Source organism: Lissotriton vulgaris, chromosome 7 (genome assembly GCF_964263255.1).
Source record: "Lissotriton vulgaris chromosome 7, aLisVul1.2, whole genome shotgun sequence".
In the NCBI taxonomy this organism is placed as follows: Eukaryota; Metazoa; Chordata; class Amphibia; order Caudata; family Salamandridae; genus Lissotriton; species Lissotriton vulgaris.
Genome location: NC_141695.1, coordinates 1,722,604,706 through 1,722,619,144, shown reverse-complemented (window position 1 = coordinate 1,722,619,144; position 14,439 = coordinate 1,722,604,706). Strand labels below are relative to the sequence as shown.

General features: G+C 43.3%; 1 protein-coding gene across 1 annotated transcript in view; it reads left to right on the top strand.

The window, feature by feature from the left end:
• The first annotated feature begins 6,216 nt into the window (after window positions 1-6,216).
• LOC147706432 (protein mono-ADP-ribosyltransferase TIPARP-like) overlaps window positions 6,217-14,439 on the top strand; it is a 94,063-nt gene continuing 85,840 nt past the window's right edge. Inside the window, exon 1 of the mRNA XM_086932932.1 lies at window positions 6,217-6,680. Within this exon, the coding sequence (XP_086789058.1) occupies window positions 6,217-6,680 (464 nt within the window). The remainder of the gene's footprint in view (window positions 6,681-14,439) is intronic.

The window sequence follows — 14,439 nt, the reverse complement described above, 5'->3', positions numbered from 1 at the left end:
AAGACACTTCCAGAATTGATGTATCCCTTTTCATGCTCCTCAAGGAAGTTCTTACAATGTTGTAAATATGTCATCTATGCCTGTACGATCCGAATCCTATTGTGTTTTTGATTTTTGTGTGACTGTCATCTATTGTTTTATTTAACTTTTTCATCTATCTCGTTTGTATTCATAATGTATAAGTATGTACATTTCCTCATGTAACGGCCCTGGTTCTATTGTGTGGCGCTCTGACACCTTTGGGTAAAGTCTGGGCAATGCACAATTGCATTAAATAAAATAAAAGGAAGCCTCACAAAAATTCTCCCATTACAGAGAACTAGTGACGTAACAGCTATAATGAAATAATAAAATGTTTACACAGGCTTCCTTCTGTTATGTAATGCTCTTACTTTGCATACATCATAGAAATTGCTTCTCTGTGCTATAAGAACCGGTGGATATTGGTCGGACAAGTGGCGCTATTTGTCTCAAAAGGGAAGAGGTGAGCCCGGCACACTGTGGAAAAACACATGGCTGCAGGCTACATACACAAATTTCTATAATATGTCCCTTCATACCCTTACAGCATACATGCCAACAGACCCGATTCAGGGGGGAGACTACCGATTTTTGAAGTCAAAAATTGCTTTCTTTTAGCTGTCTCCCGCCTGAAATTGCATTTTCTACAATAGAAGTCGATGGGGAATTTTCATTCTCTCGATTTTTTTATTTTAAATCTCCCACGTCCCTGTCCTAAAAGGTTGGCATGTATGTTACAGTATCTGCTTTAATTGGATTAAATGCGACATGCAGGACACCGACAGAGTGACATGCGAGGCACATGAACCGTGTACACGACAGGCCTCTCTTTGGTGGGAGATTTTTGCTAGACGTGTTGATATTTTCTACTTTCTCCTCCACCTCCATTTTAAACAACGCAGATAACTCCCTCTGCCGCCTTGAAAGATGCCATTGCACCTTATGACCTGCACGTACTCACCTAGCCCTGCAGGGGGCGCCGTGACGCACTCTGACCCTGGTGTCGCCCCGCCCACGAAAAGTAAACAGAACCGATGAACCGAAAGTGAAAGTAAAGGATACAGTGTGACGCCACAGGCCTGGAAACTGGAAAGCGGTGCTTGAGGCGTAGCAGCTGGTTTTGGTGGGTTTCGAGCCTTAAGTGGAGAAATGTAATTTTGGAAAGTCCGGCAAAAAAGGAAAAAAACAAGAAACTTAATTGACAAAGTACTGAAGGTGAGCGTTGAGAAGAGATGGCGACATGACATGCAGTGTCTAGGGAAGGGTCATGGAAAAGGCCCTGGTGGGCGGGGCCTTCTTGATTATGATGGGGATTCATTTTATTTCATGGTACAAAAATCCATGATGTTCATTTAGCGAAACTATTTTTTAAAGTCATGAGTGTTAATATTTGTTATATTTTGTCTTTTATCCCGCATACAATGGTCGTAATTTTTTTTTCCAAAACACTGGTAATCATTAGATTTAGAAATCTTTATCTCTGAAACATTTATAGTCGTTGGCTGCGGCATGTGATAATTTATTACTGTTTTCGTTTTTTGCACTTTTATATTGCGCAAACTAGGCCGAAGGGCATTCGAGCCTTGTATATGAGCACCAGATTGCATTACATACTCCGTGTGAGATTTATTTTAAGGGCAGGGGAAGATCGCACGTCTTGACCAGAATCACAGGATCTTGAGCCGGAGCCGAGACTCGAACCTGGATTCCCAGTTCCAAATTCGGACGTTAAGACACATCTCTTTAGTTATAATTAGGGCTCCTGGTTTTATGGCATTTTTTAAAAAACATTTCCGTTTGTATTTATCCATATATATATATTGGGCCCTTTTTTCTGTATTTAACCATATTTATTTTTTGTTTTGCGTATAAATGAAGTTGAAAAACTGTACATTTCCATATTTATTTAACTGATAGACCCGCACTCATACTTTGATGTCTGTCGGGTTTTAGCTATTTAAGCTGTCAAATATTTCATAACAATACACCCACAGCTAAATACTCGCATTATACTATAAATGTATACATATGCCATTATTTAAATACATTGGGCCTGTTTTTTAATTTCCCATGCTGTTTATATGCTGCTGGCCTATAAATTCTCAAAGACAGCATGCAGTCACTTAAACGGAGCACAATTTTCTGTATTTATCCACTTTAAAAAGTAATTTCAGACAGAAAACACATTGTTTTCTGTCTATATTTATCTGTAAAAATCCGTAAAAATGAAAAACAGGGAGCCTTAGTTATAATTAAACTTATGTGTGCCCCATGGCACATCACGAGCATTTATTGGCCTAATATTCGATGAGCAGTGTCCTCTGATGGGCATGATGGATTTTTGAGGGCCCCTTCGTGGAAAATTTATTTTGGCGTCTCGTGCCAGAGGTGCATGCCATTGGAGCCATGATAGGCACCCTTTGGCGTCCGATGGGTATTCCATTGCACAGCTGCTAATGAGCAATGCAAAGGACATTTAATTGGCTGTCTCAGAGCTCTGTACATACTATTTTATATATGTTATTCCAGAGAAGAAATGCTTTAAATGGACTACTAAGTGCATTTTTAAAATGTGGAATTGAGTGTATCATCAATTCTCGGCACTGGGTGCAGTACTTTTAATCGATGAGTATCAGTACTTCTCAGGACTGGTCTAATACCTTTCATTGGGGAATACCAACACTTCTCAATAGCAAACATGTTCTCTTGGAAAGTGAGTACCTGCATTTCTCTGTTAACTTTCCAAGGACTGCAGAGGAGCACAGCTGTAGATCCTTTCATTTTTGTTTAGCTTTTTAAACAGCACTAGTTTGTGGCCTTATGGCAGCCTCAGGGCGCTCTGCAACACAGTAAACTGGCTGAAACGAATAAACAAAGTTGAACCCTGCGACACAGAGCAGGGAGGGCATCTTACATTTAGACCTGTGAAGTGGGAGATGCATCTTTCTCCTTGATGGTCATGAATAGTTTCAAGTGACCCTGACAGGCCCCCAGTGGTCACAACTACCCAGTGTCTTTATGTAAGTGACATGAGACTAGAGGGGCATTCAGATGATAATGATGTCATGAGTGTATATGTTTATCATAGATGAAAAAGCACCGCTGCAAAAGTGAGTCTCCACTGATCATAGGAGATAAATAGGTCGTTGAGCTGTCCTCTTATAAAGACGCTGAATCGTGATTAATAAAGTTCAATGTTCTTTTAATAATCCATTTATAGACACCAAGCAACGCGTTTTGTTCTGTCACCAGAACTTCTTCAGGGCTGTAAGTTACAAAAAGGGACATACAAAACCACTGTAAGTGCCACAAAAGACAACATGTACACATACATGTATAAATAGATATATAAAAAAATTACAACAAAACAGTGCCCACATATAAAAATAAATATAAATAATGCAGCATTTGATGATTAGAAGCATCATATAACATCTTGTTTTTAATTTATGTGCAAAGTGCCTGCTTATTCCATATTACATACTATTGGCCAACCTGTCAATGTGGAAGTATTTTTGCAGTAAGTGCACTTTAAATAGTTTAATATCTGCTAGCAGTATTTCATCTAAAAAGATTTTGTTTTATATCTTAATCACACCTGTCAGCGTCATTTTATATTTCAAACACCAAAAATGCAAGCTGTGGGAACCATCCCGCTCATAATATATCAACATAACCATGAATTAAGTCAAATAATATCCAAACAGTTGATTGATCTTAGGATATAATAGTACTAGGATGGTTAAAAGAGAGAAGACCCTCCTAGAATTACTGTAAGTATTTCATTATTTGTACGCCTAAGCTAAAAAAGTAATCAAAACAATGTCTACATAACTCAATGTTCAAACCATTCTCCATTAAAATGTCGCATATTCCTCAAAAATTCTTTGACATTAAGTAGTTCTGCCCCTGCTATCACACCTAGTTCAGTATATAGCTCCATGACGGTATGTCCCCCCCCTTCCCTATAGGTTCACAGAGGAAACCAAAAATAGAGGAAATAACCAAAGAAGTGTGTAAAAATAGGTCCAATGGTATGTATATCAAAAGATGTCTTAACCAATATTTGATATTTGATGTAAACAACAGATCGAATATGATGAGTTACCTCTTTTAAAAGAACCCCGAGGACATTGACAACCATTTATAGTGATAGTTTGTAAACACAATCCAATTTAACTCCACAGTCTATGTTTTGCTAGTCAGCATACTATTTTATAATGTATTTATCAACGATGTTGTTGATGTATCGCATGATAAAAATATAAAATAAAGCAGTTAAGTAAACAAACATTGTTCCTACCGCAATCGATATTTCAAGGCGTGGGGTATTTCCAAAGCAAATTCCTTGTCCAATATTTTTTCGCGTTTTCTATATTGAATTATCCTACTACGGTGGTCCCATACATTTAAATATTTCCAAGAGTATCCAAGTAAGCATCTAACTTACTTGTTTGGTATAGAACAAGGTATTAACCTATGATGGGAGAGGAAATGAGACATAAGGGAGAATTTAGTCCCCGATCGCGCATATACATGTCCATAAAGGTACTGCTTTCGAATATAGGTCCAAAGCATTCTCCGGCTAGGGGAATGTTTCTATTTACATCAGACATCCACATTAATTGTGCCTACCTTGTACGTATGAAATATTCGTTCAGCGCAGTCAAATGGTCCCACCTCTTATTCTTTTTCAAGACCCAGGTAAAAATCACCTTTTGGCAGTTGCCTATAAAAATATTTAAATGTATGTGACAGTCATTGAGTATTTACCCTTATTTACATATCTCTTAATTTATATATGCTTGAAAATGCCTTAAACACTCCCTTTGTATATATGCTAATCAGACTATATTAAAGTCATAGCAAATGTTTTCAAACATATATACGTATGGTACTTTATAATTGTGGGGAACCATATACTGCTGCCCTCCTGTTAGTTTGCAAATGCTGCGCTGAAGATAAATAGGCAAACCTATAATTGCCCGCTGTGATTGTTTATAATGCATGCGTGCAACCACTATATAAACAAACAACCCGTGTTGTTACAGGTCAAGTAACGCGTTAACACATTTAGTGTTCAAAATGATACTTATATGAACATAGAGTGAGAACTTATAAAGTCCCCATTCCAAAGGATGATAGTCCTCCTTGACACATACCTGTTGGGTCGGTCCCGTAATCCCCAAAGTAGCGTCTCGATATCCAAACGCGGTATCTTATCCGATAATGAAAAAGCGGCTCGCCCGCCTATGGATTTAAATGTGAAACCACGTGAGTCACGTGGGTCGGACAATATGCCGAACGTTGTTTACCCCAACTAGCGGGTCAAAAAGGGCCGCCATCTTAGCCTAGTTGTTTTATCGGGATTTTATAAGTAAATGAACTAGCTGCAACACGATGTTGAAAATTATTAATGTATATATCGCACGCATTAGCAATAACGGCTTAATTCTCAAGAAGATGTTATCAAGTACATCTATCCTGATTCTATTTATTAATTAAATCCGGACATGTGGTTTGTTCGTGTAGCGTTGTCTACTGCTTCCCATAACACGGTGCAACCCGATTAAAGTAACTTGTTATCTTCGGCACCCACGAACACCTATTAAATTTCTTATTATTTTAATGAATAATATTGAGTGTATGCAAAATATAAATGTATACTATAACTCCCAATGACATTTGTTAAATGGGAATGCCGTGTATTCCATGTTCTATATGTCTAGTGGAGCCAACTGGGGTCATATCCCTTAAATGGAAGGGAAGCACGCACAGTGCGTCTATATTTCAAGAAGTACTCTCCACAGTCATGGCGTGGTCTCTGAAATGAGAAACTGCAGAGCGGCGACCCCGCCACCACTGCCGAGATCCCGCCATGACTACTGAGAGCCCGACACAACAGCAGAGATCCCGCCTTGACTACAGAGCCTCCGCCACCTCTGCTGAGGCTCTTTGTGAATTGGACCCTTGGTGTTTATCTCTGAAATATAAAAAAAAGTGCCAAGTAGGTGCATTACATAGCGTTCCACCCAGCATGCATTTTTGCCAAAAGGGCTCCTGCTAATGCATTAGAGAACCCTAGATTATGTAAAACTTTACATCATCCCATAAGACTTTGGATCTGAGAAAATATGATGACAATCCATTTTATTGTCTAGTTTATGCTTTTTCTTTCTGCTGCAGGAATCCACTATGAGTAAGTTGGTTGACTGTCAGCAGCAGGCCAACAGCCACCCAGACCATCAGCAGGTGCCTACTCTGCAACTCAAGAGACGCGTCCAACCGAACCGAGGAGCTAAGAAGTTAAAATGCCACCTCTGCCAGCCACATGACCACCTGGAAGATGGCTGCGATCAGTCAGAGTTTGAGATGGCAACTGACCATCTCACTTTGCCCTCAACAGAGCCAGGAAGTGACACCTTGCAAGATGTCTTCTACACCCATGAGGCGGATCATGTCTTGATCTGTGATCGCTTCCTTCTTGGAAAGTGCCGCTCAGGACTTAAGTGCACTAGGCATCACACCCCTGGTCCGTACTACTGGCAGCTGAGAGTGCAGACAACTAAGATGTGGATCCCGCTTGACCCGAAGGCCCAGGAGCAGCTTGAGCGCAACTACTGCAATGCCAACACTGATCGGGTCAAACTCGAAGACAGGTGGGTTGATCTAGAGGGGGGATGCTGCCAGCAACATATACTTGAGGGTATGGAATAAGGGCGCTGTCGGGGTGGAGGGCATTATGTCCACCAATCTCTGCAGTATGTGCAGTAGGGATTGGTGAAGAGGCAGGGGATACGACAAGGTGCCCACTGCGCCTTTCTCAACTGTTTGTTCTTGTAGCATTTGCCTTAGGGATTGATGCATGTTCTCAATTCAGCAGGGTGGGCGATCACACCTTTAGCAATTTCTGTCTTGCCTTTTCAGGGACTCCTAAACTTTCATGCTTTTTCAATGCCCTCAAAACTTATTTCTGCCTTGGAATTTGAGAGATTTTAAAATAGGGAACAGACCACCGAGGGGGATTTAAAAGAAATGCAAATGTACATAATAGAGAAATTCGATGCTTAATGTGGTCCCAGGCTGGTATGCAACCATTCAGAATCTTAGTGGGGTCAAGCATATCTTTAGTACAAGGAGATGTCAATTCTATGATCCAGTACGTAATGTTACCAGATCTTTGTGCTGCCATGGGTGGTGCAGGGATAGTTAATGCACTAATGGAAGTGAAATGTTGCTCCCACCTGCCTTACATTCCGACCATATTTGATGCTTCTATGTCAATTAGTGGCCTTGGACACCATCTACAATCTTGGATGGGGGGCCATTTTGTCAGCCTGCTTTGATTTTTATTGCTTTCATCTGCAAAATCGCTTCCATACATTTTCCTGGTAAACTTTAGGTGTCTGGACTTTGTGCGTTGCACTCTGACCATTGTTCTTTGTTAGTAATTGTGCTAAATACAATACATTTTATGTAGAATATCATGTATATCAACAATGTGTGCCTCAGTCTTGATTTGTTGCATGCCATCATGAAACCAAATGACGACAGTTGTAATATAAATAGTAGGTGTATTGTTTGCAGACCACTGAGTGACCCTTAGTTGGTAGGCTGAGACAAAAACTAACATCTTTGATCACTAAGGAAGGATGAGCTTATCTCGTACGAGTGTAGTCGTGTCCGGAGCTATTGCGAGTGCTTCGAAAGATGTGATTGGTGTGTTCTTGTGGGCTGTGGCTTGTGTGAGTAGTTTTGAAAGGTTTGGCAGTTTTAGATAGCCACACCATCTGCTAGAGAGGGGAAACAGGGTTTACAACGCTGCTGTTATCACGCAGGTAGGTAACAACGCAGTTGTTACAATGACCGCGTTGTTACCACGCGTGGCTTTACATCGCAAGTCGTTTCTCGACTTGCGGTAGGTGGCATGCAACACCAGAGAATGTGTTGGATTTTATATCCAATACATTCCCTGCTGTTGCGCTAACTGGAGTAGGAATAGTAATTTATACTATTCCTAAGTCCGTAGAGCTGACTTGCGATGTAAAGCCACGCGTGGTAACAACGCGGTCGTTGTAACGACCACGTTGTAACCTACTTCATGGTAATAGCACGCGTAGTAACGTGCTATATTCGCTAGAGAGCTGAGCGCAAGGTGCTCACAGGTGCGCTGCCTGATGGACAGCCCTGCAGGGTTAGGCATGGATACCATTGGGTAGAGACCAGTTCTTCTGTGAGGCCTAAATCCAGGCGCAAGTCCTCCTTCTGAACGATGGACCATAGCCTTTGAGTCCCACGGTCTAGGCAGTCTAGCACTAGGCTAAGTCTAGTCTACCAGTGGTGATATTCCCAGGTGCCACGTGTATCAAAACTAGTTCTCGGTAGTATGTGCAGAAGATGTGGAGAGGTTTCCAGAACCCAAACCTGCTGATTCCTGTGTTATAAGTGGCCAGCATGCTCCATGTCACCACTGTTGGGGTCCCAATGCAGGTGGATGAGTTTTAAAGGGATGCTGCTTGAATGCTTTGAGGTGTGGCCTTTGAGCCTACAAACATGCCAGAAGCCTTATAATGTGGCTTGGATTACAGACAAGGAGCACCTGTTCTGCTGAGGTTTTAGACTGCCTGACAAACGTGTGCTGGTGTTGATCTAAAGCCAAAGCAAGCTGAAGGTCTACAAAAAGCTTTACCTCCAATGCAAGGTTTGAAAGACAATCAAGCCTGAGATCCAGCATTAAGAGCCCAGAATAGCAGCGTGCACTTTAGATAATTAGAACACACTTTACAGCTGCTATGGTGTGACTATGCTGTGTTTAATTCAACAAACTGTAATAAATGTTTTAGTGGTATACCTGAGAAACGTAGCCCTAGGCACTTCAACTACAGAGCAAGTGTAGCTCACTTAGGGCCAGATGTAGGTGGCTAAATACCGTTCGGTAATGCCGAAATTCGTTAAATTTCTGCGTTACCGACCGGTATTTAGCCATTCCTAATATAGGTAAGGAATCTTTAAATATAGAATTGGTAAATAAGGAATCGGTAAATATCGATTCCTTATTGCTCTTGCATTTAAGAAATCGTTAATACTGATTCCTTAAATGCAATGTAGGAAGCACATTAAAGAGTGCTTTTGAGCCTTAAGAAATCGGTAATTACCACCAACTTCAAGTCGGTGGTAAATACCGATTTCCTTTAAAAAAATCACTTTTTAGTTTTTTATTAAGAGCCATGCGGCACACATTCATGCCCTTAGGGCATGTATGAACGCCACATGTGCACACATGCACATTTCAGGGGTGCAACAGGGTGTTCTTTTGACACCCCGGCACCCTTGAAAGTGCTCCCGCTATTAGCGATTCGGTAATACCGAATCATTAATAGTGAATATCTTCACATTCATTCCTATGGGCCTCCAAGCCCATAGAAATGAATGGGTAGGAATTCCTTATTACCGAATCTCAATTACCGATTCGGTAATAAGGAATATTAAGGATTCAGTATTTTTTACTGAATCTTTACCTACATAGCTAATACCGATTTCTTAATAGCGAATCAGTAAAATTCGATATTAGGAAATTGGTATTTCAGATTTACCTATCTGGCCCTAAGGGCCAGATATAGGTAGCCAAATACCGGTCGGTAACCGGTCTTGGCCGCAATGTATAACAAGGAGCTTCTTGATGCAAGGGAGGTGCCTGGGATGCCAGTCGAAGGTGTTTGGTTGGTTGGAAGAAGTTGAGGCGGTGGTTGAGGTAAGCTAGACCGGTGTTGTGGAGAGCTTTGAGGGTTTGGGTGAGTAGCTTGAACTTAAATCTTTCCTGGACTGCGAGCCAGTGGAGATTTTTTCATGGGATGTTAAGGGTGTTTCTGGCAGCAGCTTTCTGGGTGGTTTGGAGATGGTGTACTACATGGGCTGGCATTCCGATGTAGAGGGCGTTTCAGTAATCAGGTCTGCTTGTGATAAGAGCCTGGCTGACTATTTGTCTAGACAACAACAACAACTGTGATTCCTGGACTAATTGTTTTAAACAAATTGTGATTTTTTATCGTTTTTAGATCATATGTGTTTTTGGGTACTATTATTGTATAAATTGTTTTAATTTGATTTGTAATAAATTGTATAGTTTTATAACAAACACACTATCTAGGGTTCTTGTTTTGTTTAGCATTTGTTTTTAATACGTCAATATGGTACATATTTTAAGTTAGGTCTGGCATTTTGAGGTATATGAGAACTACACTAAGGTTTCTTATGAGTTGAATGGTTCTGGGACCTTCCTCGTTCTTTCAACTTATGCTCCTTGTCCCCTATTACACTGTAAAGGAGGCCTCCCTTCCTTTTTCTACTGACTATTTGTCTAGTCTTCAGTGGGATCCTCTTGAAAATCTTGCGTAGTATTCACATGATGTGGAAGCCCATTCGATTAGTTGAGTAACAATTTAAGACTATGTCAGTGTAGGCCAAGTGGAACATGACTGAGATGTTCAAGTCACTGAACTTGAGTGATCGGAGTGCAATATTCCGAGCTTTGTACCACTTTAAATATCAAGTTTAGTGAAGCAGTGTATTAGTGTAATCAGACATCACAGTGCCTGTGGCTTACATAAACCATCAGGGCAGCACAACTTTGAGATCTTTCAACGAGGTGGCAGTCTTTGGGGAGATGGCCCGATATTCATCTAAATTTGATTTCAGCGATTCACATCAAAGGTCTGAACAATGTGAAAGCTGACAAGTTGAGCAGAGATTTTTTTCTTCCTCTCAGAACAAGATTTCTGAAGGTTGTCAGAAGATTTGATGCCATTTATCTGGATCTCGTTGCATCTGTGACAAACTCCCTGCACCCCAGATTTTTCTCCCACTCATGAGGTGGAAGCATGTAGAGAGGATGCACTTCTAATTAGCTAACCAAGGAAAGGGTTTGCATTCCTTCCTTTTTAGGTCGAGCAATTTATTGCTCTGAACCTATTACATGTGACCAAACTCTCTTGAACACCCCGAATTCCATGCAGTTCATGAGAAATGCGCGTGCACAGAAATCCGCTCCCCCACCAAGCAAGACAAGGCAAGAACATCAAAGCGACCGGCCGCTTTGAGTCCATTTGCCAGCAGCCACTTCACGCGCTCCGCAGGTCATAAACAGGACCATCTGCTTGTGAATGCTGGCATGCTTGCCCAGCCCCCCTCCCAGCACTCGCCCCTCGTTCCCTCCCACTCGCTCGCTCCCTTGCCCCCCACCCCCCCCACCCGACTTGAAAGGAAGCCTCTTGTCAAGTTATCCTAACCCACCCTTTGCAGACCAGGGCACCGTGGCATGAAGTCATTTTCCCAGGGTCACAAAGCACTTAAGCGGGAAGCTTAGATCAGAGCGAGTTTATACAAGCGCTCCCACACTCCCTGGTTGGGCTCGCTCCTACCCAGCAGCCCCCTCTCCCCCCTTGACCCCAGGGACCGCAATTTAAAGAGGAGGGCGACGCTCTCATTACAGTCCCTGCTCCCCAGGGGTGGGGGCTATCTTCGTGTCAGCAGGAACGCGTCATTATTTTCCGACATCAGACTGAAAGGACAGCGCCAGTGGCAAATTACAGTATAATACATCTCTCTCTCTAAAAAGAAAGCCTTATTTCGTTAAATAATTGTGAGATTAGAGATTCAATATCTCTTTAGATGATTTTGTTGGCCGGTTTTTATATAGCGCAAACGACCTGAAGGTAATGGAGCGCTTTACATGAGCACCACTTTCGTTACTCAAGGACACGTTCATTTTTGGGGAGCATAGGATTAAGTGACTTGCGCAGAATCACAGGGTGGTGGGTGGACACCGAGACGTGAGCCTGGCTCTCCACTTCCAAAGTCTCCAGCTCAGGCCATTATGCCACATACTCCCCCCTTTATCTAGTTATTACTGTGGCCTGCCCATTGTTATCCCCCTCCCGCCTCCAGCGCTGCCAACCTGTCGCCTAGAAGCACCATTTCCAGCTCCCCCAGTGACAGCAGCGGTTTCTTATTCGTGTACGGATCCAGGCCCTTTTGCAGCGTGACACCGGACTACCCCGGCCACATTCTGTCTGCCGACGGGCTGCCCTACATTGACATGGGCCGCAGGGCCCCAGAGCTTTGCCAACCTGCTCATGCCCCATGTATGCCCTGTAACAAACTGTTCCTGCCATGGAGGTCACCCACCGCCAGGTGCAGTTAAGCAGTACATGGACCCGAGGGCAAATGGCATCGCCGAATAAGAACGGATATGCTAGAGGTAGTTGTTTTTTTTATTCATTTATTTTTTAGCACTTTGATATAGCGCAAACTTGAACCAAAGGTTTTAGAGCGCTTTACATCAGCACCAATTGCATTACAGACAGACACCAGGCTTGCATTGAAGAGAGCAGGCATGCACAGCGGGGGTCGCCAGCGTTTATAAAGTATGTGCATTTACAGTGCATGTTTGGTGATTTAACAAAAACTGCACAGACTAAAGATGGGAAGCCGTGGTGTGCTTGTTTTATATCGCTTGATTTTAAAATGCAACAAGCATTTACAATGCAATGGTCTCGGCATCATTAAAGGTAGAGCTATTGGCATTGCTCATGACATTTCTTTTTTTTCTTTAAATCATAAATAAATGGCATTGTTATTTACATTGCCAATACACAGCACTCTGCTCTCAACAGCACACAGCACTCTGCACTCAACAGCACACAGCACTCTGCACTCAACAGCACACAGCACTCTGCACTCAACAGCACACAGCACTCTGCACTCAAAAGCACACAGCACTCTGCACTCAAAAGCACACAGCACTCTGCACTCACTACTCTGCACTCACTACTCTGCACTCACTACTCGGCACTCACTACTCGGCACTCACTACTCGGCACTGCACTCACTACTCGGCACTGCACTCACTACTCGGCACTGCACTCACTACTCGGCACTGCATTCACTACTCTGCACTCTGCACTCACTACTCTGCACTCTGCACTCACTACTCTGCACTCTGCACTCTGCACTCACTACTGTGCACTCACTACTCTGCACTCACTACTCTGCACTCTGCACTCACTACTCTGCACACTGCACTCACTACTCTGCACACTGCACTCACTGCTCTGCACACTGCACTCACTGCACTCACTACTCTGCACACTGCACTCACTACTCTGCACTGCACTCACTACTCGGAACTGCACTCACTACTCTGCACTCTGCACTCACTACTCTGCACTCACTACTCTGCACTCTGCACTCACTACTCTGCACTCACTACTCTGCACTCACTACTCTGCACTCTGCACTCACTACTCTGCACACTGCACTCACTACTCTGCACACTGCACTCACTGCTCTGCACACTGCACTCACTGCACTCACTACTCTGCACACTGCACTCACTACTCTGCACTGCACTCACTACTCTGCACTGCACTCACTACTCTGCACTCACTACTCTGCACTGCACTCACTACTCTGCACTGCACTCACTACTCTGCACTGCACTCACTACTCTGCACTCTGCACTCACTACTCTGCACTGCACTCACTACTCTGCTCTGCACTCACTACTCTGCTCTGCACTCACTACTCTGCACTCACTACTCTGCACTCACTACTCTGCACTCTGCACTCACTACTTTGCACTCTGCACTCACTACTCTGCACACTGCACTCACTACTCTGCACACTGCACTCACTACTCTGCACACACTACTCTGCACACTGCACTCACTGCACTGCACTCACTACTCTGCACTGCACTCACTACTCTGCACTGCACTCTCTGCACTGCACTCACTGCACTCACTAGTCTGCACTCACTACTCTGCACTCACTACTCTGCACTCACTACTCTGCACTGCACTCACTACTCTGCACTCTGCACTCACTACTCTGCACTCTGCACTCACTACTCTGCACACTGCACTCACTACTCTGCACACTGCACTCACTACTCTGCACTGCACTCACTACTCTGCACTGCACTCACTACTCTGCACTGCACTCACTACTCTGCTCTGCACTCACTACTCTGCACTAACTACTCTGCACTCACTACTCTGCACTCACTACTCTGCACTACACTCACCACTCTGCACTACACTCACCACTCTGCACTGCACTCACTACTCTGCACTGCACTCACTACTCTGCACTGCACGCACTACTCTGCACTCTGCACTCACTACTCTGCACTCACTACTCTGCACTCACTACTCTGCACTCACTACTCTGTACTCTGCACTCACTACTCTGCACACTGCACTCACTACTCTGCACACTGCACTCACTGCTCTGCACACTGCACTCACTGCACTGCACTCACTACTCTGCACACTGCACTCACTACTCTGCTCTGCACTCACTACTCTTCACTCACTACTCTGCACTCATTACTCTGCACTTACTACTCTGCACTGCACT